Genomic DNA, 26835 nt, shown 5'->3' with positions numbered 1-26835 from the left:
CTGACTCGGTGCCAAAAGGCCACGTGTCCGTCATCACCAAAGTTGCCTCGGCTCGAGAACTTGGGTACGATTGGGGAAGGTCACTTCGTGAGCACCCCCGCTCGCCCGGTCATTGACCGGCCTCTACTAACCATGATATCTATTTTTGAAAACATTGTATGTTCTTATTCCGGTTATTAGCCTAGGTTACTATGTGATGCGCACAGCATACAAGTATAGACTGGATCGCCTGAATTGGAACAAAACATTTCATGTTCGCTTTTTGAAAATGGTTTGCTACCCGCAGGTAGGCTTGAAACATTTGATGATTTATTCCAATTTAAGTAACCCAACCTTCACCCACAGGCATTCAGGCAGATATATCATGTAAGCACATAGCCTCATGGTAAGCATGCTATCATGGCAGTCACTCACACGCATGCAAGGATGCTAAAGCATAAAGCTTACTGAGTACTCCAAGCCAAAACAGAAACTCATTAGAAATCATGCATGAATCCTAAGTATACAGAAATGCCTAATGCAACACATGCAAGAATGCAAACTATAGCAGGCTCGGCTATTCTAAACATGGCATATGAGATGCTACAACTATCATGTATTCAATTTAGATTTGAAAAATACAATGCAGTTAGTATGATGCGCCGAGCCCGGTGCATGCAAAACAAATGAATGATGCAAACATGCTGTCATACTGTATACTAATTGAAATATGCCCTAATCTAACCATCATAAGCGGATAAATAAAAGGGAGAAAGACGTGGGGTTGGAAGACATACAACACACACACGCACACTTATTACAGTTGTGCCCTCGCGCAGAGGGTCCGAATAATACAGTCCCGAATAAAAGAATATTACAGTCCAAATAATACAGTCCAAATAATATACAAATTCCTAATTAATTAATGAATTAACTAAGAAAGCAAATAAAACTGGCCTGCAAGCCCGGGATTGCCTTGCTTCTGATGGATGATGTACATTTGGGCTGCCTTGCGCGGAAATCCACCGGGATGCCCCAATTAGCCTCTGTTTAGCAGTTATCCTTGGAAAATGCGCCAAGTCCCGAAAAGTTGCTGATTCTTCATTTTGCTGCAACAGAGAGCAGGAAAGGGGCATAGCAATGTATTTTCACAAATATATGCATGCCTCGATCCTCGCGCCGCCAATCACGCACACCGATGCATGATGGCCGAGGAGTCGAATTGCACAATTTAATATGGAATGAATGCACATGAAAACACAACAAGACCTAACTCCATCATGGATGATCCGGAGTGTCGGTGGCTGGGGAATTGAGACACATTCCGTCACTCGGAGTACGAAATGCACCTCGTTTCCTGCGCCCGGGCTAACTCCTATCTCGAACACGATGCAATATGCATGACATGCATGGAATGCAACTAAGATACAGCCTAACATGCACAATGCTGTGAAAATGAGATGCCTCGAAGTGCGTGCACACAGGCACGCAAACCGAGAAAATGACAGAATGCGATCTAAGATACAACCTAGCATGCACTATAGCGTGAAAATGAGATGCCTCGAAATGCGTGCACACGGGCACGCAAATCGAGGCGATAGCATACGCAATGCAATATGGCTAAAATGGCATGGAAAATGTAACATGGACTTATACTAACATGAGAGAGCCTCAGCCACACTCACATAAGAAGCCGATGGATGAAAATGAAGTGCCTCGAAATGTGTGCACACGGGCACGCAAACCGAGGAAATGACAGAATGCGATGCAATGGCATGGAAATGGCATATAGAATGCAACATGGAATTTAGGCACTGAAATATGGGGGAAAACAGCCCCGAAATGAGGCGAAATCACACCCGATGCATGGAGTTTCTCCCGAAATGCAAAATTAGGCACCCGAAATGGCCTATAGCTATACCAAACATGCATAATTGGCACATGGAATGAAAAGACAGAAGTAAGGAAGCCCCGAAATAAGCATTTTACTAGTACAAAACATGGCCAAACAGCAAACCAAGATAGGGCAAAACTAGCATGCAAGAAATGGCCCTAAACATGGGATTAAGAAGCAACTCATAGGTGATGTCATCAAACAGGTTAGGGCCCTTCAACAAAGTTGAAGAGGGGCCCAAAATATGATGTTTTCCAGAACTGTAAAAACCCCAAAAACAAACACAGGTATGGCTGCACTCCCATGCAAGAAAAAGGGCCAAAAGGTGGCCAAAGAGGCAAGTGGTATATGCAAAGCCCAAAATGAAAAATTCCCTTCTACAACATTGAAGAGGGACCAAAAATATGACTATTTTCAGAACTGTAAAAACTCCAAAACAGTATACAAACATGCTAGAAATGCAATGCAAAATGAGGCTCAAAAGTGGCTATAACACAAAGTATACAAAATATTCCACAAACGGCCAAAGACCCTTAATGAAACATGAAGAATGGGCCAAAATAAGACTATTTTCAGAACTGTAAAATGGCCAAAAACAAAAGAATGATAGGCTAACAAAACATGCAAGAATGGGGACCAAAAGAGAGATATAACATGAAGTGGCATATGGAGGTCCCAAACCATGAAAGGCCCTAAATTAAACATGAAGAATGGACCAAAATGAGACTATTTTCAGTGCTGTAAAATGGCCAAAAACCAAAGCACAATAGGCTGCCAAAGCATGCAAAAATGGGACCGAAAAGGGAGTATAAAGGCAAGTACAACATGGAAGTCCCAAACAGTGTTGAGCCCTTCTTCAATGTTGAAGAGGGGCTCAAAATAAGCCTATTATCAGTTTACCACATGCTCCAAAACAAATCACACACAAGCTAAAAATATCATGCAAGAAAATGACATTTTAGAGGGATAATGAAGCAAGTGCAAGATGGAGGGCTCAAACAGGGTTGAGCCCTTAATGAGACATGAAAATGAGCTCAAAATAAGGCCACTTTCAGTTATGGCCGGAGCTCAAAGCAAAAAGCATAGATGGTTAAGAAATGTTGCAAAGAAAAGCTCAAAAAAGGGGAAATGGCAACTCACCCTTGGAGACAAGTCTTTTGTTGCTTCTTGGACCAAGTTGCAGCACCTTTAGCCTTTGAGAAACCCTCCTTGTTGCTGGAAATGGAGTGGTGATGGTGGTGCTTGGTGGTGATGAAGAAATGAAGTATAGAACTTGGATGTTTTTGAGGAAATGAGAGAGATAGAGGGAGGTTTGAATGTATATGCTTGAAGGCAATTTCTCTAACCTCAAAAATAAGTGTTGGCCCTTGGTTATATGGAACAAAAGAGGGTGTAAAGGTGGGGGGAAAAGGAGGCAAACTTTCCCCCACAAAATATCCCCCGGATATAGATATTTTCTGGGGGATAAAGCTATACAGCTGTAAAGTGAACAGTGTGAGGATCATGGCCGGCCAAGTATTTTTGTTGTAGGTGGCCGGCTGGCCACATCCCCTAGCCGGCCGGCTAGGGGTCAAAAGGGTCAAGCTGGTTTAGTGGCCGGCCACCACATGATGGTGTCCTCCCATGTGTGTACAATACAACCCTGTGGTTAAAAGTCCAAGAAAGTGGCTCAAGGGTGTTCAACATTAGCTCGGAAGGAGGGGTTCAAAAGGGTCAGGTGGAACTACTGGCCGGCCACCAACTTTTAGGGTCCTCCCATGTGTGTACATCACAAATATGTGGTTCAAAGTTCAAGAAAGTGGCCCCAAGGTGTTCAACATTAGCCCGGAAGGAGGGGTTCAAAAGGGTCAAGTAACATTAGTGGCTGGCCACCAACTTTTAGGGTCCTCCCATGTGTGTACATCACAAATATGTGGTTCAAGGTTCAAGAAAGTGGCCCCAAGGTGTTCAACATTAGCCCGGAAGTGTGAAAAACGGGCGTCGGAGGGTGTCGGAGGATATATAACTGGTTGCTGCAACAATTACTGGCCTCCCACCCTTCAGTGACCTTCCCAGTGATAAAATAGAGGTACCTGCCAAAAATGAACGAAAACCGTTGCAAAACGAATGTTCGGGGGCCAAAACGCGCAGTTCGAGGTCCCTGTTAAGCACCGAAAGTGGCATTCGGCCACGAAGTGGGTTTCTCAGACCCCAGTGTCCCTCAAAAGGGAGTAGAAAGGAAGTATGCCAAAAATCAGAACAAACGGAGATGGTTAGGCGGTCCCGAACCGAGGCACACGGCCAACGGCTCCGAAAACCGGGAACCGGACTCCGGAATGGGCAAAATGGCCTGCGGCCACAAAATGTAGCCTACGCCACTGAGAGATGGTCTACGGGACCTCTCCCTCCCCTCAGAAAAAGGAACAGCGAAAACCGAGCCTGGTTCGCAAACCGAGACAAAGCACAAAAGAGGGTTCGGAAGTCCGGAGGTAGGGCTCACGGCCGCGACTCTGAAACTTCTGAACGAGCACATTATGTAATATCACCAAGCACTCAATCGGTGACGTCTGAGTCTTAAGGTCGGTCAAAAATGGGGTGTCTATAGTTGCCCCTCTTTGACAGAACTCGGAAGTCGCAGGTGACGGGAGTGAATGTCAAAGCCCAGAGACGACCCATTTTTGACAAGGCCGAAGACTTAGACAAACAGACAAGATAGACAGAGATGTGCCCGCAGGCAGGCCCGCAGGCAGGGGGGCAAAATGCAAAGCGATATGCAAGAAGCCAGACATAACTCAATGATCATGCAAATGCAGCAGGCTGTAATGAAGCAAGTATTCGCAAATAGATGCAACAGTTTTAAGCAAGAATGCAAAGCAACAACTACATTTCATGCAGTTAAGAATGCGGAGAATTATTCAATCCTCGCCAAGTCTCACACGGAGAAGATACGATACCTGCGCGATTCGTCTGGTCGCACCAGCCTCAATTGAACCGTACATACAATATCGTGCCTGCAAAAGAGAGAAATTGCAACAAGTACAATATGCTACCAACATATATCCAATGTGATTCTGGAAGTCTGACACACGCAGTGCCGGCGAGTGAACGCATCGCAATGCAAGAGTGGAACATGCGTGACAACGCATGCTCAAGCATAGAGGTATGCCAATATCAAGAAATGTGCATAAAAAATGTGAGTATGCTCATGAGAATGCAAGTTATGTGCACGATAGTGCAAAGCGAGCATAAATCAGGGTGCCCGTTTGTCATGAAATAACGAGTACGGAAATGCGTGTTTCGGCGAAGGCGACTCAATCACGGCCCCCGATCTACTTCCTGGAAAGGCTACAACTCATTCAAAAAGGATACACTTTGATTTTGATGAATGATGATGAGACACATGTCAGATCTTGAAGCTGAAGTTCCGGCGGAGCAATTTCGCGACCGGAAGTGTACTTTTCTTGAACTTTTTCAGGTCCCGGGAACTCCAATCTTCCTCAAAATTTGCAGGGAGCTAGGTGAGCCTGTGAGGGACATGGCCGGCCAGTTTTATGAGGGATAGGAGGTGGCCGGCTGGTTTTACAAAAAGTGAATGGCTGGCTGGCCGGTTTTCCAAAAAGGAAATGGCTGGCCTTCTAGAAAAGGTGGCCGGCCGGCCATATGCCCAAATCCGAGGGCATTTTGGTCCTTTCACCTCCTTTCTTCATGCTCCTTTATCCCAAGACTTGGAGCCTATATAATGCAGCCGAGATCTTCTCCTCTCTTGCCTCCTACAACACTTTCTTCTCCAGATCTGAGTTCTATACGCGTTTTCCAACGCCCCACGCAAGTTGTTTCCACAAAAATATTCAGTTTCAAGCACTTTGAAGCGATTAAATTTCGGTTTCGGAGCTTCTTTTCTCATTTCCGCCACTTGAGGTGAGTTTGTCTCAACATTTGGAAGATTTTCCCGAGGGTTGACTTTTGTTGACTTTTTCATTTCCCGAGAGTTGACTTTTGTTGACTTTTTCCAATTTTGGCTAATTTTCGCTCATTTTTGCTCTTTTTGCAGATCTTCTGAAAATGGCGGGTAATTCTCCCCACGGCGGAGGCTTTCCAGGTGCCGGAGACGATTTTGATCCCATGACTCTACCCCCGAGGGTCCGCCCTTTTATTCCTGGGAGGTACGCTCCGCCAGCACATGTCCTTCCGCGTGCCGTTTTCCGTCATTTCACTAATTTTGATGAGTGAGCACCTGGGGATCTGCTTCTCCGAGAGCCAGAGCATCACCTCTCTCATGAAGCCCGAGAGGTATTTACTTCATTTTCTGCATTTTTCGTATATTTCGCACCTTTGCCATGCTTGAACACGCAGTTTAGCTTATGACATAGTACTTTGCTTGCATCCTGAACATGTAGTTTAAACACTCGAATTTCTGAACACTCGGCTCATTAATTAATTGCGAACGCACAGTACACATTAGTTAAGAGGTGAATACACGGCTCAAACACTGATTTGTCGAACACACAGCCCGAATTCGAAAGTGGACACACGGCCTACACTTTAAATTTTCTGAACACACAGCCCAGATTAGAATAGTGAACACGCAGCCCACACTGATTGAAAGTTGAACACGCAGCCCAAACTTTAAATTTTCTGAACACGCAGCCCAGATTAGAATAGTGAACACGCAGCCCACACTGATTGAAAGTTGAACACGCAGCCCAAACTTTAAATTTTCTGAACACGCAGCCCAGATTAGAATAGTGAGCACGCAGCCCACACTGATTGAAAGTTGAACACGCAGCCCAAACTTTAAATTTTCTGAACACGCAGCCCAGATTAGAATAGTGAACACGCAGCCCACACTGATTGAAAGTTGAACATGCAGCCCAAACTTTAAATTTTCTGAACAAGCAGCCCAGATTAGAATAGTGAACACGCAGCCCACACTGATTGAAAGTTGAATACGCAGCCCAAACTTTAAATTTTCTGAACACGCAGCCCAGATTAGAATAGTGAACACGCAGCCCACACTGATTGAAAGTTGAACACGCAGCCCAAACTTTAAATTTTCTGAACACGCAGCCCAGATTAGAATAGTGAACACGCAACCCACACTGATTGAAAGTTGAACACGCAGCCCAAACTTCAAATTTTCTGAACACACGGCCCAGATTAGAATAGTGAACACGCAGCCCACACTGATTGAAATTTGAACACGCAGCCCAAACTTCAAATTTTCTGAACACACGGCCCAGATTAGAATAGTGAACACGCAGCCCACACTGATTGAAAGTTGAACACGCAGCCCAAACTTCAAATTTTCTGAACACACAGCCCAGATTAGAATAGTGAACACGCAGCCCACACTGATTGAAAGTTGCTTATACTGAACACACAGTTCGTACACTTCACTTCTGAACACACGGCTACTTCATTTTATTTGCATGCAGCTTATTTCACTTCATCGGCACACAGCCCATTTCATTCCATTGGCACGCAGCCCAGTTCATTTCATTGGCACGCAGCCCATTTCATTGCATCGGCACACAGCCCATTTCATCTCACTGGCACACAGCCCATTCATTTCATTATTGACACATGTATTCATTCTGAATGCAGGTTGGTTCTCGCAGTGTACGGGGATATGGCTCCACTGCCGCGAGGGATTGGTATGCTGAGCTCCCGGAGGCTGTCTGGGATTTAGTAGACTTGGCAGGGTTCGGGGCCTTCTGCATTGGATTGTCACGTTGTCCTGCCAGGAGGGCACTGATGGCAGCCTTGGTAGAGAGATGGTGGGACACCACCAACTCCTTTCATTTCTCTGCCACTGGAGACATGACCATGACACCTCTAGACTTTGCTGTGCTGACCGGCCTGGACATAGGGGGTTGGTCCATCCCCTATGATGAGGATATGGGCGAGTGGAAGACCGCTTGGATGTATCTATTGGGGGCTCGCCCGCCTGTTGACAGGGTTTCTGGGAGAGTCCGATACACTTGGTTCTCTTCCCACTTCCGGCGGGCGGAGATGGTGCCCGAGACTCCGGAGGAGACGGAGCAGTACGCCCGTGGTTTCCTTATGTTCCTCTTCGGGACTACCCTGTTCGCCGATAGAGGGAACACAGTCGGGCTATACCTGCTGAGCGCTCTAGTTGACCTATCACAGGTCAGTCGAAATGACTGGGGTGGTGCCGGCCTGGCTACCCTTTACTTTTATATGAGCGCGACCTCCCGCCGGCGGGGAGATTTACTTGGCGGCTACTGGAGAGCCTGGGAGGTACTTTTCTGTCCCCTTGATTTACATTTCTGCTCTTCATTACTTGTACATTGCACACACAGCGCACTTTTACAGTCTGTATTTTGCTCTCAGCATTTCGTACTTACATTCTACACTGCTTTTCTCAGCTATGGGTCTATGTATACTTCCCAGCATTAGCCCCAGAGTTGGAGGTGGCAGGGCCCCCCATGACCCCATATTCACTAGTGTTCGAGGGCCCGCACCGGCCGAGACCCCGAGAGACCCTCATTTACTTGCGACAGTATTTTGACACTGTGCGGCAGTCGGAGGTACTTTAGAACTTTCAGTTCCTTTCATTTTCATATTTGATTTGCTCTGTATATTCCCGATTTCTTATTGGTTTATGCATTTATCATCCGCAGATCACATGGCAGCCTTGGGCGCCCCTGGGTGATGGTCTCCGACTTCAGTATACCGGAGGGTCGGACACCTCCCAGTATAGGGTCCTGCTCGAAGGGCCGGTTGGCAGGGCATGGTTTCTGGGGGAACGCTTTCTGCGTCAGGTATGGGGGTATCTTTCTCAGGATCCTCCCGCAGTACCCCCAGTCAGTATGCGGACTGCTGACAGGCTCTCTTTCTCGGAGGTAGTCGGCGCTATGCTGGGTAGCGATGCTTTACTATATCTCGAGGAGGGGGATTACGGCACTTACCGTCATACATATTTGATGCCTCCATTGACGGGAGCTCGTACCCCGATGACGAGGCCTGCTGGTATGTCATCCTCGGGCCAGGCCCGGGCTCGGGCTGCAGATGCCCCTCCCACCAGCGGGGCTGGTGCATCTAGAGGTGGGGGTAGACCGGTTCCTCCGATTCCGTCGACTTATCCTCATCCTGGATGGCCAGATATGCCAACCGAGTTGATGGCGTGGCAGTATGGGGCTATCTCTCCGACCCCGATCCCGCTAGAGCCTCCGATGCCCAGTGATCGATACGCCATTGATCCTGACTCACCGCTGGTATGCTCCACTGTTTTTCATTCATCATTCAGATGTTTAGACATTCTTTTGTTCACTGATGATTATGAGCTCATATTTGCAGCCACCGCGAGGGTACATGGAGGAGGTGGTTGGACTGGTGGCCACACTCGAGGGCATGGTCCTGCGGAGGGAGGCACAGTTGTCTATCGCGGGCATTCAGGTACCCTTCAGTTTTCTGGCGTTTATCATACTTCTGATGACATGCTGATTTCTACTGCATCGATAGACTACTTGTGTAGAGCACATCTGACACACACCCCACTTGTACACTGTATTTACATGCACCCACTTCACGTAGCCTTTGCTTGTATTTGCATCTGATGTATATATTTGGACTGATGTATTTGAATTGAACTCTTTGTTTTCAGATGCCTTCATGGTCCGGTCAGCCGGAGGCCAGGCCACCTGGGCCTCCTTGGGGAGCTGGGCCATCTGGGCCTTTTCAGGGAGTTGGGTCATCCGGGCCTTTTCAGGGGGCTGGGCCATCCCGGCCTTTTCGAGGAGCCGGGCCATCTAGGCCTTTTCGAGGAGCTCGAGGAGGGCCTGTCTGCAGACACAGGGCTCACGTTGTAGAGGTGGAGCCTGATGAGGAGGAGGAGGAGGAGGATGATGAGGAGGAGGAGGAGGCTACCGACCGTCAGTCAGAGACATCTGCTGAGGAGGGGGGCTCCGGTCTTGGTTCGGGGAACAGAGGCGAGGCTGAGGGGGATCCTGAGGATGACAGCTCCGACCCAGATGATGATGATGGTGCAGAGGTTGTCCCGCAGAAGAGGATGAGGAGTGCTTCTCATTCCCGCTCCCGAGGACATTGATGCTGCTGTTTCCTGCTATATTTTTCTTTTTGCTAGTAGTTTGTAGCACTTTGCACATTGTTAGGCAGTCTTATTTTTTGTAAAACTTGTACCTTTATTCGTTGTAAAACATGATGGAATGAAACAGCTTTTGAAAAGGTGTTTGTATTTTAAACTTTAGCATCGTATCGCATCATTTTATTTTGCACAAAAATGAAATTGAATGGGAATGTGCATTGTGTAATCACCAAGTCAGGTAGTGAACCGACGCAACAAACTAAGCAACTCAACTTACTAAGATATAACAGAACCTTAGGAAGTTTACAACTCGATAAGCAAAAACAACAGTGTTGACAACGTAAATAAACAAGACTTAAACAAAGATTGTTTAATCAGAGAGCAATGACTCGAAAACACGAAATACGTCCGCTCGACAAACAACTCGATAAGCAAAACAACAACTCGATAATCAAAACAACAACTCGATAAACAAAACTCAACAACAACAGAGTGTACTTCGGACGATCTGGGCACCGGAACGCATCCGAAACAGAGGGAAATGAAGGCCTTTGACTCTCCCGTTTGCACGGAAATGCTTGAAACTTTCCCTCGAAGGGTAAAACAGGGCCAAGGAGATATACTGGAGCATTGCCGGCCACCTTTGGGAGCCAGCCGACCAATTTTATGGAGAGTGGGAGCCGGCCGGCCAGTTTTTGAAAAAGAGAATGGCCGGCCAGCCAGTAAAGGTGGCCGGCCGGCCACTTATTCCTGCAGCCACCTGGTTTTTGACACGTGTCTCCGTGAATAGTGTTTTTCCCTCTATAAAAGTCTCAACTTCGGGAACATTCATTTCATCTTAGTTTTACACAAAGATGGAGGCGTTTCTCGCAGAAAATCTCACATCTTGGATCTCTTCTCTAGATGGCTCGGAAAAGCTGAACTTCCGGGGTTTCGGCTTGAATGCACTATTCACGCTGAGCCGTACTCCACTACAGCTCCCTTTTCTCCATGCCGCGGCAAGGTTCTGGAACCTAGTGACGCACGTTTTTAGCTTTGGCGGCCAAGAGGTATGTCCCACTTTCGAAGATTTTCAGGTTTTGATGGAGTCTGAATGCTCTGAAGTCATCTTGCCCCAGCTCCATTTTGGTCATGCCCAGGCTTTAGGGCGGATGTGTGGGCTCACGGCGCATGATGCTCGATCTCTGATCTGCAGTGGGGAACTGGACATCCTCGGCTTAATCCATCGTTTTTCCGACGCCGGTGACCGCAGCAACCATTATTGGCAGGGTTTCCGGCAACACGCCCTCTGCTTGTGTTTGTTGTCTCACTTTCTGCTTTCCTCGGGCTTCGGCGGAGCTAACATTCGCCTGATTGAAGTTGCCCAAGGCTTGAGAGAAGGAAAGAGCTGTATTGCCGTGACCTTGGCCGAGACACTGATGGGCTTAGATTCTGTCTATCGCCGGGAGGCGACTAGGTTTGCTGGGAGTCCACTGCTGCTGCAGGTAATGTTTCCCACCCGTCCTCACATATATATTTGCTCACATCACTCGACCCTCTGGCTCGGTTTTTCTCACAAAACCCTTGTCTTACTTTTCTCTCATCGTACATCTCTCTGTTCTTTATTCTCTCATTTTCCATCCCTCCCCCAGGTATGGTTAATGGACAAGTTGTAGGTTGTGGACTCTTGCCCGGCCTATTCAGCTCGAGGCTACTTCTTTCGGCAGCGCCTAGTCAATGCTCTTGACAAAAGGTGATGGTTTGATTGGATGTGCAATTTGTCCGCAGACAGCATTGCTTGGCGTTGTCCTTGGCTCAACCTCCCGGCAATGAGCTATAGTATGTCCCGGCTGATTGGGATCCAATTGATTGGTCTAACCCACTGCGTATTCTATTTTCCATTCCGGTTCCTGCGTCAGTTTGGTCATGATCAGACCTGCCCACCGGAGGGGATTGAGTACCCAGCTGCTTTCCCGGTCCGGGGTGCACAGCTTGCCCGATATGCCACAGCATGGAGGACTAGAGAGCTCCTGGCCCCTGCTTCTACTTTCAGTTGCACTTTGTCCGATGAGTGCTTGGATTGGCTCAACGAGGAGGCACAGGTTGGGCCTAGCTTGGCATCAGATGCTTCGTCCAGCTCTGGGAGGGGACACAGAGATACTTGACTCAACTATGCCCCAAATTTATTGCTTATTTAGCATTTTCAAGTTTTCTTTGAATGTAATAAAAAAGCAACCTCGATTGTATGCAAGAGCAGGAGAACTCTGTTTTGAAATCAATGAAATTGAAGGTTGTGGTACTGAAAATTTTCCGCTTTGGTCCAAAAATGGTCTAAGTCGTAAAAAGATTAATTTGAACAAAGTCGATTTTTATTAAAACTTTTCAAAACCATTTTCGATGTGGATCAGAACTGGACACGCCGAAGATCTGTCACTGAGATGCACAACCCCAGATCCCTGCAACTGGAAAGTTGCCCCTAGTCTGAAGAACAATGCGGCACTTCATGGCAACGGAAAGTTGCCCCTAGTCTGAACAGCACTGTACCGGAGATCGCGATAAATGCTGATGGATAAAGATGACTGAGATGATCGAAATGGACAGAGTTGATCGGGGAAAAGTTTATGGCTGAACTTCAAGGTGAAGTTGCCTACGTATCCCAAAGATGGGAATCAAGCCTTACGTAGTTCAGGCCCAGGTTCACTCGAGTATTTTCACTCTCCTTTTGCGCTCTAACTTTTGCCAAGGCCGCCCTTTGCGGGTTTTCAACCTTGCGAGCTCAGTTTTTATATTTTCTAATTTTTTATGCTCTGACTTTTGCCTAGGTCGCCCTTTCGGGTTTTCGGCCTAGCGAGCCTCTCAAGGGTAATATTTCTTCAACTTGTCCATATTGATCGGTTGTGAGAACTCCAAGCCATCTAGATCCATCAGAACCACAGCTCCACCTAACCAGATAGCTTTGATGATGTAAGGACCAGTCTAATTAGGTTTGAACTTGCCCCTTGGGTCGTGGATAGGAGCTCAGTTGTCTTTGAGTACCAAATCTCCTTCTTTCAGATTCCTGGACTTAACCTTCTTGTTGAAAGCCCGGGCAATTCTGCGTTGATAGCCTTGGATGTGGTACAGTGCTTTCAGTCTTCTTTCATCAAAGAGCATGAGTTCTTCGAATCTGCTTTGCTGCCAATCTGCTTCGGCTATTTGGCATTCAGCCAATACTCATAACGACGGAACCTCAATCTCGATGGGTAGAACAGCCTCCATTCCATAGACCAATGAATATGGAGTCGCCCCAGTAGAAGTTCTGATTGAAGTCCTGTAGCCCCACAGAGCAAATGGCAGCTTGTCTGGCCAATCCCGGTAGGTTCCCACCATCTTCTGCAGTATATGCTTGATATTCTTGTTGGCGGCCTCGACCGCTCCGTTGGTTTGCGGCCGGTATGTAGATGACTTATGAAAAGCCACATTGTATTTTTCCAACAAGTCTATCACTTCCTTCTTGAAGTGGGAACCATTATCTGAAATTATCTCGTTTGGCACCCCGTAGCGACAGATGATGTTGTTTCTGATGAACTTTGCGACGTGCGACGCCTTCAACACCGCGTATGATTGGGCCTCGACCCACTTTGTGAAATAATCTATCGCTACTAAGATAAACTCATGCCCGTTTGACCCCTTCGGGGTAACAGCTCCGATCACATCAATTCCCCAAACCGAAAAAGGCCATGGTGAAGTCATGTTGTACAGCTTTGACGGCGGGATGTTCATGCGGTTTGCATGAATTTGACACTTGTGGCATCGCCGAACAAAACTAATACTATCCTCCTCCATGGTTGACCAGTAGTAGCCCTGTCTGAGGATCTTTCTGGCCAGCATTACTCCATTCATGTGTGCACCGCACTCCCCCCCATGGATGGCCTCCATCAGGCGCTTCGACTCTTCAGCTTCTACACAGAGCTTATGCATTCCCAGATGACCCCTTTTGTACAGCTTACCCCCGCAGATGATGAACTGAGCAGCCATTCTTCTGATGGCCCTCTTATCCTTGGCATTTGCCCCTAGTGGATACGTCTCCTTTTCCAAGAAGTTCCAGATGTCGTAATACCAGGGGTTGCCATCTTGAGCCTCATCTATAGCGGAAATCGACTCGTATGCTGGCGCAAACTTTTGATCAATAATGACTGGACGCATCCAGACTCTGGACGGGATGTCTATCATGGAAGATAGAGTTGCTAGTGAATCTGCGAACCTGTTGTTCTCTCTTACGAGGTGGGTGAAATTTAGCTTCTCAAACCGAGGAATTAACAAATCCAAGGTTTGGTGGTAAATTATCATCCTTTCCTCCTTGACTTTCCAATCTCCTTTTGCTTGAGATACAACTAGGTTTGAGTCCCCAATGACGTCCAACCGTCTTGCCCCTAGTTCTAGGGCTGCTTCCAGGCCAGCAATACATGCCTCGTACTCTGCCTCATTGTTCGAGACTTTGAACCGGATCTTGAATGCTAAAGGGATACGGGAATCGTCAGGCGCTATCAGCAACACCCCTATCCCATACCCATACTGGTTTGACGCTCCGTCAATGTACATCGTCCAAGTTTCATCTTCGACGTGCAGAATGGCTTCATCTAGGAACAGATACTCAACCGCTTCATCCCCCTCAACCGGGTGGTCGGCAAGGAACTCTGCTACCGCTCTTCCTTTTACTGACTTGCGCGTTACATACTTCAAATCAAATTCGGAGAGCAACAGCAGCCAACGAGCTAGCCTACCCGTAAGTGCTGGTTTCTCGAAAAGATATTTGATGGGATCCAAACGTGAAACCAACATTACAGAGTAAGCTAACAGGTAGTGCCGCAGCTTCCTGGTAGCCCATACCAAGGCCAAACAAGCCTTCTCCAGCGGTGTATAGCGGGTCTCGTAATCCAGCATCTTTTTGCTCAGATAGTAGATGGCCCTTTCCACTTTGTCTTCCGACTCCTGCGCGAGCATGCAGCCCATGGTAGTCTCAGTTACCGAAAGGTACAATATCAACGGTCTTCCCGGCTCTGGTGGTGACAACACGGGCGGGTTCTGTAGATATTCTTTGATCTGCTCAAAAGCTGCTTGACATCGGCCGTCCCATTGGAATTTCTTTCCTTTCTTCAGGAGACCAAAAAGTGGTTCACAAGTCAAGGTTAATTTAGAGATAAACCGTCTTATGAATTGCACTTTGCCTAGAAAGCCTCGCACCTCCTTTTCAGTCCTTGGTGGTGGCATTTCTAAGATGGCCTTGATCTTGGAAGGGTCGACCTCGATGCCCCTTTGTGTAATCAGAAACCCTAGCATCTTCCCTGCTGTAACACCAAACGTGCACTTCTGGGGATTCAATCGCAGCCGAAACTCTCTGATCCTTTGAAAGAATTTTTGTAAGGTGGTGTAGTGGCCCTCTCTTTCTTTGGACTTGACAATCATGTCGTCCACATACACCTCGACCTCTTTATGGAACATATCATGCAATATTGTAGTTGCTGCCCGTTGATACGTAGCTCCAGCATTTTTCAACCCGAATGGCATCACTCTATAACAATATGTACCCCACGGGGTAGTGAATGCAGTCTTCTCCTGGTCTTCGAGTGCCATCACTATCTGATTATAGCCTGAGAAACCATCCATAAACGAAAGCAAAGCGTGTCCTGCCGTGAAATCCACCAATTCATCGATGTGTGGTAAGGGAAAGTCGTCCTTCGGACTGGCCCTGTTCAAATCTCTGAAGTCTACACAGACCCGAATTCTGCCGTCCTTCTTTGGCACCGAAACAATGTTGGCCAACCAAGTTGGGTATTCAGATACCAGCAGGAACCCTGCGTCAATTTGCTTGGTGACTTCTTCCTTAATTTTGAGAGCCCAGTCCGGGCGAATCCTTCTGAGTTTCTGTTTGACAGGGCGGGCCTCGGGATCCAGAGGGATCCGATGCTGTACAATCTCAGGATCGATTCCAGGCATGTCTTCGTAGGACCACGCAAAAACATCTTTGAAATCTTTTAATAAAGCGACTAAGCGCTCGCGCTCCTCTGAAGACAACGTGGACCCGATCTGGACCAGCCGCGGGTCCTTCTCAGTACCAACATTCACAGTAGTGATTTCATCCATTAAAGGTTTAACAAATCTTTCCTGCTCTTGATCAATTAACCGTTGCAAAACTGGGGGAATTTCTCCCTCGTTGTTTTCATCAAAATTTTGAAAATCCTGATTTAAGCAATAAATCAAAGGCACAGAAAAATACTCAGAAACCACATCCACATCATTCTCATTAAATATTTCCAAGCCGTCAGATTCCTCTGTTACAACAGACTCAAACGAAAATGAAAATGACGACCTAGACAGGACTGTGGCATCCGGGTTATCACCTCCAGGAATACCGGACTCAGACTCAGTCGAGCTGGAATCTGATTCCGACGCACAAGATTCGGTGGAATCAGATTCCGGCTCACTACCTGACCCGGAGCTGCTAGATAAAAAGCCTTCTTCATATTGCCAGATGAGAGAAGGTACGATAGATGCATCCAAGATCGGCGCTGGGAAGCCCGCAGCTATTTCATCTCCAATCATAGAAACCGAAGAGTTATCCCCCAAGCACTCTTGGCTGATCGGAGGATCTGATAGTAGACACGCCAGTGCTACCCCCATTTCAAGCTCTGTGCTCTCAGGATCCACTGTTCTACACTGCTCAACCTCAGTTGGTGGGTCTGTCTGCGCTTCGGCAACATCATCCCCAGATAATTGTATGTCGAAGAAGATTTCAAAACCAGGCACGCGCTTCCTTTCCGCGTTCAGCCATGGCTCTGGGAAGCCGCAGAATGGAAAATCTTCCCCCTCCCGGACGAAGCGTCCGTTTAGGGTACCCTAGATGGGCCTATGCATTAACTCAAATGGCTTCCCAACCTTCTTTGCCCTGGCTCTTCCGGCCATTTCTTTTCCTTTCCTCACCTAGTCCTCTTTGGTGGGCAGATAACCCAGTCCAAAGGTGTGAAGGTTGTGTGGCACTTCGGCCAACACTGAGACGCCCTTCCGGCCGCTTCTCCCTAATCCCATCCCGGGAGTATGTTTTAGCTTGTTCATGAGGTAGATAGATTGAGCACTAACGTACATACCCTCATTCACAGCCATGACATTCTGCACCACTTAAGCCTTGGCCAAAGTGAACCCCGACAAAAACACATCCTCCGTGCCGTGCTCGATCTCCAAGACAGGTGTGGACACTTCCAGCGGCGGATGGATTGATGAATTCCCAAAAACGATCGCTACCCCTTTCCCGTGAGGGTACTTTAGCATCTGATGTAGAGTGGAAGAGACTGCTTTGACCTGGTGCAACCACGGTCGCCCCAAAAGTAGGTTAAAGGTTGCGGGAACGTCCAAGATATGAAATTCAATGTTGTGTTGTCCTGGACCAACCTTGGTTTGAATTTTAACAGTCCCCATCACTTCTCTGCTGGTATTGTCGTATGCTCTGATCACTTGAGTAGTTGGGACGAAGTCCACGGGCTTCAACCCGATTGCATATGCCGTTCTGGTCGGGTAGACATTAATCGCAGACCCGGTATCAACAAGTACCACCGGTATCCACTTATCTCTACATTCCACAGAAATATAGAGAGGTCTGTTATGATTTGTGCCCTCAGGCGGTAGTTCCTTGTCCGAAAAGGTTAATGCCGGGGAACCTCCTCCCGGAAAAACCAGCCCAACCAGCTGTTCAGGCGTGGTATCTATAGAGAGTTTGGACTTGTCCATAGCAGACAGGACAGCTTCTCTATGTACTCGTGATGCCATTAGCAGTCCCCAGATGGAGATGTCTGCTTGTATCTTTTTTAACTGTTTCAGCACAGCTTCCTCTTCAATCTGCTTCTCCTTCTGTTTCTCCGCTTCTCTATCCTTCCCGGATGCCTCGGGTTGGTCCAGGTGTGGGGGTTTGAAGTACCGTCCACTTCTCGTCATATGATCAACCTCATCAACTTCCCCAGTCTTCGTCCGTGTGGGCAAGACATAAGTCATCGTCTTCCCACCACATTCCGTCGGCAGCCAACAGACACCTGTCTGGCTCCGGTTTAGTTGCACTCGCAGTACTCCCTGTCCACATGCTCGAGCATTCTCTATCTTCGTGCACACAGCACTTTCAGTCCCCTCAGGGCCTTTAGCTTTCCTAATTCTCTCAGCCTCCTCAAACTTTTCTTGTTCCAGCTGCCTTAGTACAGCTGGTTGTTCAACAATTCCTGTATCCATAATGCCCAAGTCTCGAGCGGAATTCTTAGCACCGGCGCTCTCCGGCGATACAACTTGACTTCCGGCCATTCCGGCCACAGCTGATACTCCTGCCCCTACCGGGCTCTGTTCTGGTTGGGCTTCCCCCACTTCATCTGGTTGATCCTCGAGCCATCCAGTGGCCTCTGCCGATTCCTCATAGTCGAACCAGTTGATTGACGCATCCCCCGGTTCCTGGTCATCGAAAAATTGCAGGTTGGCAAAGTCCTCCTCTACGGCTGTCAGATCATCTGCCCCTAGCCCAGATCCATCCCCCCGGATCATGCATAGCTCTCCTGTCTCTGGAAATTCTATACCTAGCCCAATTCGGCTCGTTGATAGGATGTACTTGCTTGGATCATAGGCTCCCCCAGTAAAACTCTGTCCAGTCCCAGATTCAACAATCTCATTCTCTCCTGAAATCTTCCCTGCCCCGTCTTCGACGGTCACCACCATCGGTTCTGGTTGGGTTTTGGAGATGTCCACCATGCACAAGAAGTCAGTGCAATCGGGGAGGAGCACCTCCGGCTTGGGTAGGTGGGTGGGCGTAATATAGATGCTAGGATCGTAAGATGCGACCCCAGTCTGGATAAAATTGATTCTATTGGGAGGAGGAGCTTGGTTATGTGGTGGGAGAGGGTTGGTTGTGACATTGGGTTTATCAGGAGGCGCGATCACCTGCTTGTCAATAAGATCCTGGATCTCATGACGCAATCTGTAACAACGGTCGGTGTCGTGACCGTGTTGTTGGTGATACGCACAGTACTTTGCTGGGTCATGAGAGGGAGGGAGTGGATTTGGTAGTGGCTTTGGCTCCAGGGGTTTCAAATGCTTTTTCCTGATCAATACCCCTAGAGCTTTGGACAGGGGCATATATAGTGGGGTAAAGGTTCTTTGGCCTCGCGGTTGGAATCTGTTGGTTTGTGTGTTGCTTCCGGACGCGCCGAAGAAGGGTGTGGCAGCCATGGGCCTTGGAGGGGGAGGGGGAGTGGTGGTGACCATACTGACTTCCGAGGCTCTTGTATTTGCAGCGCCACTCGGGCCCGCATTGTTGTTACGGTTGAAAGTCCTCCTCGGTTGTTCCCTGTCGTGGTCAAACAGACCTTGTTTCATTGCATCTTCGATTTGCACCCCCATCTCATGTAAATCTGAGAAAGTAGGAAAGGGGATTACAATCATTCTCTGCATCAACTTTGGGTGGAGATTGCGCACAATCATCCGGATTTGGTCCTTATCCGTGGGCCTTAGAGTCATCATTGGCGCCTTTGCCCTCCATCGGATTACAAAGTCCGAGAAAGTTTCCTTGGGCTCTTGCCTTGTCGTTTCGAGATCACGAGTTGTAATCTCGATCTGAGTGTTGTACGAATATTGCGCGACAAAGGCCTCAGCCATTTCATCCCAATTCTTCTTCACTTCGTCCTCTAACTTTGCGTACCAGTGGGCGGCCACACCCGACAGGGTTCGGCCGAATAGTGAAAGCTTCTGTGGTCGTGTTAGGCCCATTGGCCGCAAGATGTCTGCGAACAGTCGGAGATGGACCATGGGGTCGCCGGACCCGTCAAAGTGGTCGATTTGTGGCATTTTGAACCTATCGGGGAGTGTCACGGCCTCCTCGGTATATCCATCTTCGATATCCGGCATAGCCTTGACCCCTTGGGATTTCTTGAAAAGCTTCTCAAGTTTGCTCATTTTCAGAGCTGTATGATCAACCTCGAACTCGAAGGGAGAGTCGGGGCGATTGGGTGTATGGACCTTGGACAGTTGTGGTGGAAGCGGGGGCGGAGCTGGCCCCGTTGGAAGATTCGTGTCCTCTTGTAAGTTTTGGATATTCGGCAGGGCATTCTGGGCATTTGGTGGGGCGTTCTGAACAGTAGGTGCCTGCTCAGGTAATGGAGCCCCTGCCGGAGGAGGGACTTGATGTGAAGCAGATGCAGCATTCTACTGTTGCAGTCGGGTAATCAGCTCAGCCTGCTGGGTCATAATCTCGGCCTGTTGCTTGGCGAGTTCATCTCGGCAAACGGCATCCTGCTGCATGGCCCGCATGGTTTCTTGCATTTGGCGCACCATCTCCTCAACTCCTGTTGGCGTTGCCATACTGTTTTGATCTATCTGAACTACTGGCAGATCTGTCTCAATGGGGATCTCAATCCGACTGTCCACTGATGGGGGAAACCACTGTTCTGGTGATCTCTGTTCAGATACACTGCGCTTTTTCTGCTTTCTTCTGGTAACAGGGGGTAGAGAATGGAACACTGGCTGTCCGTCGATTAGATCCTCAGATCAATTGAGTCGACGACCTCGTGTCCAAAGTGCTTGGGGAATGCCTGCTGGGTTGGAAGCAATTGTGCTAGAACTGACCTAGCAAAAGATAAATAAAGCGAAAAGGAAATAAATAAACAGATAAACGGACAGCATAACAGCTTAAAATAAAATGCATGACACACAGACGGGCATAACAACACACAGTTGGTAAGCTGAATACACACTGTCCTCAAACACTGATTATTATCCCTGTATCACTGTCCCCTAAAACAGAATCTGATATCCGCAGATAACTAATTCTCAAATACTGGCTGATGCCCGCAGGCCTGATACCCATAATACTGAACTGATGCCCGCAGGCCTGATGCCCAAACTCATATACTGAACTGATGCCCGCAGGCCTGATGCCCAAACTCATATACTGATACATGCATTCCTGTAGAGACGCACTCTAAAGCACATAACAGATAAGTGAGAGCCAAAACACCCCTATGTTGGGGTAGGGTTTCCCTGTCCTATTTTGTCAAGAGCTAGGGTTTCACTACGCACAGAGTGGTTTCAAACAACCTATAAACGGGTAAGCAACCTGTCCTAGTTTGGAATGGTCACTATGGATCCGAATATGCACTAGGTCGAATGGTCAAAGAGGGTGCCCCGGTAAAACCGGGGTTTGTGTTCCCACACTGGCAGAGCCCACAACCGGTCAGCCTTATGGTCATACCTTGACAAGACAAGCCTCCGGCAAACCGTTCAGGAATAGCAGATGGCAAACACGGTGTCCTAGGCGCACCAATGCAAATGCAATGCAAAGAAACACACCAGTGTAGTCAAAAACAGATATCATGAGTTCGAGTCAAGTTCTCTAACTCCCCAGCAGAGTCGCCAGAAACTGTAACAAGCCCGCGGGGGACCTCGCTACAGCTCGGACTCGATTTGTGGTCACGGTTCTAAGTCTGAACCAAAGAGTCCAAATCCGGCAAATCGTTTTGAGAAAACAGATTTTTGAAAGAAGTGCCAAACATGGACTGCTTTGCCAAATACAGAGTCGCCACCTAAATATTTTATTTTGGGAAATTTAGGAAACCCTGACTCGGTGCCAAAAGGCCACGTGTCCGTCATCACCAAAGTTGCCTCGGCTCGGGAACTTGGGTACGGTTGGGGAAGGTCACTTCGTGAGCACCCCCGCTCGCCCGGTCATAGACCGGCCTCTACTAACCATGATATCTATTTTTGAAAACATTGTATGTTCTTATTCCGGTTATTAGCCTAGGTTACTATGTGATGCGCACAGTATACAAGTATAGACTGGATCGCCTGAATTGGAACAAAACATTTCATGTTCGCTTTTTGAAAATGGTTTGCTACCCGCAGGTAGGCTTGAAACATTTGATGATTTATTCCAATTTAAGTAACCCAACCTTCACCCACAGGCATTCAGGCAGATATATCATGTAAGCACATAGCCTCATGGTAAGCATGCTATCATGGCAGTCACTCACACGCATGCAAGGATGCTAAAGCATAAAGCTTACCGAGTACTCCAAGCCAAAACAGAAACTCATTAGAAATCATGCATGAATCCTAAGTATACAGAAATGCCTAATGCAACACATGCAAGAATGCAAACTATAGCAGGCTCGGCTATTCTAAACATGGCATATGAGATGCTACAACTATCATGTATTCAATTTAGATTTGAAAAATACAATGCAGTTAGTATGATGCGCCGAGCCCGGTGCATGCAAAACAAATGAATGATGCAAACATGCTGTCATACTGTATACTAATTGAAATATGCCCTAATCTAACCATCATAAGCGGATAAATAAAAGGGAGAAAGACGTGGGGTTGGAAGACATACAACACACACACGCACACTTATTACAGTTGTGCCCTCGCGTAGAGGGTCCGAATAATACAGTCCCGAATAAAAGAATATTACAGTCCAAATAATACAGTCCAAATAATATACAAATTCCTAATTAATTAATGAATTAACTAAGAAAGCAAATAAAACTGGCCTGCAAGCCCGGGATTGCCTTGCTTCTGATGGATGATGTACATTTGGGCTGCCTTGCGCGGAAATCCACCGGGATGCCCCAATTAGCCTCTGTTTAGCAGTTATCCTTGGAAAATGCGCCAAGTCCCGAAAAGTTGCTGATTCTTCATTTTGCTGCAACAGAGAGCAGGAAAGGGGCATAGCAATGTATTTTCACAAATATATGCATGCCTCGATCCTCGCGCCACCAATCACGCATACTGATGCATGATGGCCGAGGAGTCGAATTGCACAATTTAATATGGGATGAATGCACATGAAAACACAACAAGACCTAACTCCATCATGGATGATCCGGAGTGTCGGTGGCTGGGGAATTGAGACACATTCCGTCACTCGGAGTACGAAATGCACCTCGTTTCCCGCGTCCGGGCTAACTCCTATCCCGAACACGATGCAATATGCATGACATACATGGAATGCAACTAAGATACAGCCTAACATGCACAATGCTGTGAAAATGAGATGTCTCGAAGTGCGTGCACACGGGCATGCAAACCGAGGAAATGATAGATGCGATCTAAGATACAACCTAGCATGCACTATACCGTGAAAATGAGATGCCTCGAAATGCGTGCACACGGGCACGCAAATCGAGGCGATGGCATACGCAATGCAATATGGCTAAAATGGCATGGAAAATGTAGCATGGACTTATACTAACATGAGAGAGCCTCAGCCACACTCACATAAGAAGCCGATGGATGAAAATGAAGTGCCTCGAAATGCATGCACACGGGCACGCAAACCGAGAAAATGACAGAATGCGATGCAATGGCATGAAAATGGCATATAGAATGCAATATGGAATTTAGGCACTGAAATATGGGGGAAAACAGCCCCGAAATGAGGCGAAATCACACCCGATGCATGGAGTTTCTCCCGAAATGCAAAATTAGGCACCCGAAATGGCCTATAGCTATACCAAACATGCATAATTGGCACATGGAATGAAAAGACAGAAGCAAGGAAGCCCCGAAATAAGCATTTTACTAGTACAAAACATGGCCAAACAGCAAACCAAGATAGGGCAAAACTAGCATGCAAGAAATGGCCCTAAACATGGGATTAAGAAGCAACTCATAGCTGATGTCATCAAACAGGTTAGGGCCCTTCAACAAAGTTGAAGAGGGGCCCAAAATATGATGTTTTCCAGAACTGTAAAAACCCCAAAAACAAACACAGGTATGGCTGCACTCCCATGCAAGAAAAAGGGCCAAAAGGTGGCCAAAGAGGCAAGTGGTATATGAAAAGCCCAAACTGAAAAATTCCCTTCTACAACATTGAAGAGGGACAAAAAATATGACTATTTTCAGAACTGTAAAAACTCCAAAACAGTATACAAACATGCTAGAAATGCAATGCAAAATGAGGCTCAAAAGTGGCTATAACACAAAGTATACAAAATATTCCACAAACGGCCAAAGACCCTTAATGAAACATGAAGAATGGGCCAAAATAAGACTATTTTCAGAACTGTAAAATGGCCAAAAACAAAAGAATGATAGGCTAACAAAACATGCAAGAATGGGGACCAAAAGAGAGATATAACATGAAGTGGCATATGGAGGTCCCAAACCATGAAAGGCCCTAAATGAAACATGAAGAATGGACCAAAATTAGACTATTTTCAGTGCTGTAAAATGGCCAAAAACCAAAGCACAATAGGCTGCCAAAGCATGCAAAAATGGGACCGAAAAGGGAGTATAAAGGCAAGTACAACATGGAAGTCCCAAACAGTGTTGAGCCCTTCTTCAATGTTGAAGAGGGGCTCAAAATAAGCCTATTATCAGTTTACCACATGCTCCAAAACAAATCACACACAAGCTAAAAATATCATGCAAGAAAATGACATTTTAGAGGGATATTGAAGCAAGTGCAAGATGGAGGGCTCAAACAGGGTTGAGCCCTTAATGAGACATGAAAATGAGCTCAAAATAAGGCCACTTTAAGTTATGGCCGGAGCTCAAATAAAAAAGCATAGATGGTTAAGAAATGTTGCAAAGAAAAGCTCAAAAAATGGGAAATGGCAACTCACCCTTGGAGACAAGTCTTTTGTTGCTTCTTGGACCAAGTTGCAGCACCTTTAGCCTTTGAGAAACCCTTCTTGTTGCTGGAAATAGAGTGGTGATGGTGGTGCTTGGTGGTGATGAAGAAATGAAGTATAGAACTTGGATGTTTTTGAGGAAATGAGAGAGATAGAGGGAGGTTTGAATGTATATGCTTGAAGGCAATTTCTCTAACCTCAAAAATAAGTGTTGGCCCTTGGTTATATGGAACAAAAGAGGGTGTAAAGGTGGGGAAAAAAGGAGGCAAACTTCCCCCACAAAATATCCCCCGGATATAGATATTTTCTGGGGGATAAAGCTATACAGCTGTAAAGTGAACAGTGTGAGGATCATGGCCGGCCAAGTATTTTTGTTGCAGGTGGCCGGCCGGCCACATCCCCTAGCCGGACGGCTAGGGGTCAAAAGGGTCAAGCTGGTTTAGTGGCCGGCCACCACATGATGGTGTCCTCCCATGTGTGTACAATACAACCCTGTGGTTAAAAGTCCAAGAAAGTGGCTCAAGGGTGTTCAACATTAGCTCAGAAGGAGGGGTTCAAAAGGGTCAGGTGGAATTATTGGCCGGCCACCAACTTTTAGGGTCCTCCCATGTGTGTACATCACAAATATGTGGTTCAAAGTTCAAGAAAGTGGCCCCAAGGTGTTCAACATTAGCCCGGAAGGAGGGGTTCAAAAGGGTCAAGTAACATTAGTGGCCGGCCACCAACTTTTAGGGTCCTCCCATGTGTGTACATCACAAATATGTGGTTCAAAGTTCAAGAAAGTGGCCCCAAGGTGTTCAACATTAGCCCGGAAGTGTGAAAAACGGGCGTCGGAGGGCGTCGGAGGATATATAACTGGTTGCTGCAACAATTACTGGCCTCTCACCCTTCAGTGACCTTCCCAGTGATAAAACAGAGGTACCTGCCAAAAATGAACGAAAACCGTTGCAAAACGAATGTTCGGGGGCCAAAACGCGCAGTTTGAGGTCCCTGTTAAGCACCGAAAGTGGCATTCGGCCACGAAGTGGGTTTCTCAGACCCCAGTGTCCCTCAAAAGGGAGTAGAAAGGAAGTATGCCAAAAATCAGAACAAACAGAGATGGTTCGGCGGTCCCGAACCGAGGCACACGGCCAACGGCTCCGAAAATCGGGAACCGAACTCCGGAATGGGCAAAATGGCCTGCGGCCACAAAATGTAGCCTACGGCCACTGAGAGATGGTCTACGGGACCTCTCCCTCCCCTCAGAAAAAGGAACAGCGAAAACCGAGCCTAGTTCGCAAACCGAGGCAAAGCACAAAAGAGGGTTCGGAAGTCCGGAGGTAGGGCTCACGGCCGCGACTCTGAAACTTCTGAACGAGCACATTATGTAATATCACCAAGCACTCAATCGGTGACGTCTGAGTCTTAAGGTCGGTCAAAAATGGGGTGTCTACAACAGGCACCAGACCGCGGCTAGGAGCGTCAGGGTTACTCCAGTTTTGTCAAGCCAACTACTGTGCCTCACTGCGAGGTTCCGAGCCTATTATGTCAAGGCTTAGGGGCGTTTTGCAATTCCCCCTTCTGTACCGTCTTACTGCTCTGTATAAACTGAATGTTTACTGTACTGTTATGCAGGGATTGAGTCCCTAGTCTGAATGATTATGTAAATATTGTGCATACTGTTCTGTACTGTTTATGTACATATGTATGAAAGTCTTTTTGCATACAGACTGTCACAGCTCATTGGGCATTGTTTATTTACTGTATTGGCTTCCGCCAGGCCCTGTACTCTGTTTTACTGTACTACTGTTCTGCAGGCCTTCGGTAATCTCAGATTACTGGCCGGTTACGGTGCTAAACCCATAGGGCTGGGTTTGGGTCGTGACACTGTGAATTTTGGTAAGGACCCATTTCTGATATGTGTGCGGTGTTGTGTTCATGAAGTGTTTGAATTTACAGGTGATTATGAATATATAGATGTTTTGATGAAGGACAACAATGGTGTTGGTGATGAAACAGAGAGGTTGATAGTGGACATGGATTTCAGGTCTCAGTTTGAGTTAGCAAGGCCTACTTCAATATACACAGAGCTCATAGCTTCTCTGCCTTCCATATTTGTTGGGAGTGAAGAGAAACTAATGGAGACAATATGTTTGGTTTGCTTTGCAAATAGCATCAACAGTTTTCTCAAGACTACTCAGAGATGAAATTTAAATTTGATTGTATTGTTCAGCTACTGCCAAATTTAGGGGATGTTTGTTATAGTTTTTTGTTTTTTGAATAGAAAAAAAATAAAAATCATGAAAACTTGTTTGATAGAA

At 47.1% G+C, this 26835-nt stretch overlaps 1 protein-coding gene and 1 long non-coding RNA gene across 5 annotated transcripts in view; both read left to right on the top strand.

The window, feature by feature from the left end:
* The window catches only part of LOC145823752 (uncharacterized), an 84634-nt gene extending 57799 nt beyond the window's left edge, over window positions 1–26835 (top strand). For all 4 annotated transcript variants that reach the window (XR_014365887.1, XR_014365885.1, XR_014365886.1 and 1 more), the window contains one exon: window positions 26459–26835. This is a non-coding gene — a long non-coding RNA (uncharacterized LOC145823752). The remainder of the gene's footprint in view (window positions 1–26458) is intronic.
* LOC145790792 (uncharacterized) lies at window positions 7451–10116 on the top strand. Its single transcript, XM_082869520.1, has 5 exons — window positions 7451–8113; window positions 8242–8403; window positions 8497–9090; window positions 9173–9271; window positions 9480–10116. Exons 1-5 carry the CDS (start codon window positions 7451–7453, stop codon window positions 9921–9923), a joined length of 1962 nt encoding a protein of 653 aa, XP_082725646.1. The 3' UTR covers window positions 9924–10116.

This window comes from Camellia sinensis, chromosome 1 (assembly GCF_055761805.1).
Source record: "Camellia sinensis isolate YWXY chromosome 1, ASM5576180v1, whole genome shotgun sequence".
Classification (NCBI taxonomy): domain Eukaryota; kingdom Viridiplantae; phylum Streptophyta; class Magnoliopsida; order Ericales; family Theaceae; genus Camellia; species Camellia sinensis.
This window is presented reverse-complemented; position numbering and strand designations above follow the sequence as displayed.

Excerpts from the sequence above, each read along its gene's own strand:
- LOC145790792 (XM_082869520.1), top strand. The coding sequence starts at position 7,451 with ATGCAGGTTGGTTCTCGCAGTGTACGGGGATATGGCTCCACTGCCGCG. Across the intron at positions 8,404-8,496 it reads ACACTGTGCGGCAGTCGGAG|ATCACATGGCAGCCTTGGGC; the intron begins GTACTTTAGAAC and ends TATCATCCGCAG. Across the intron at positions 9,091-9,172 it reads TTGATCCTGACTCACCGCTG|CCACCGCGAGGGTACATGGA; the intron begins GTATGCTCCACT and ends TCATATTTGCAG.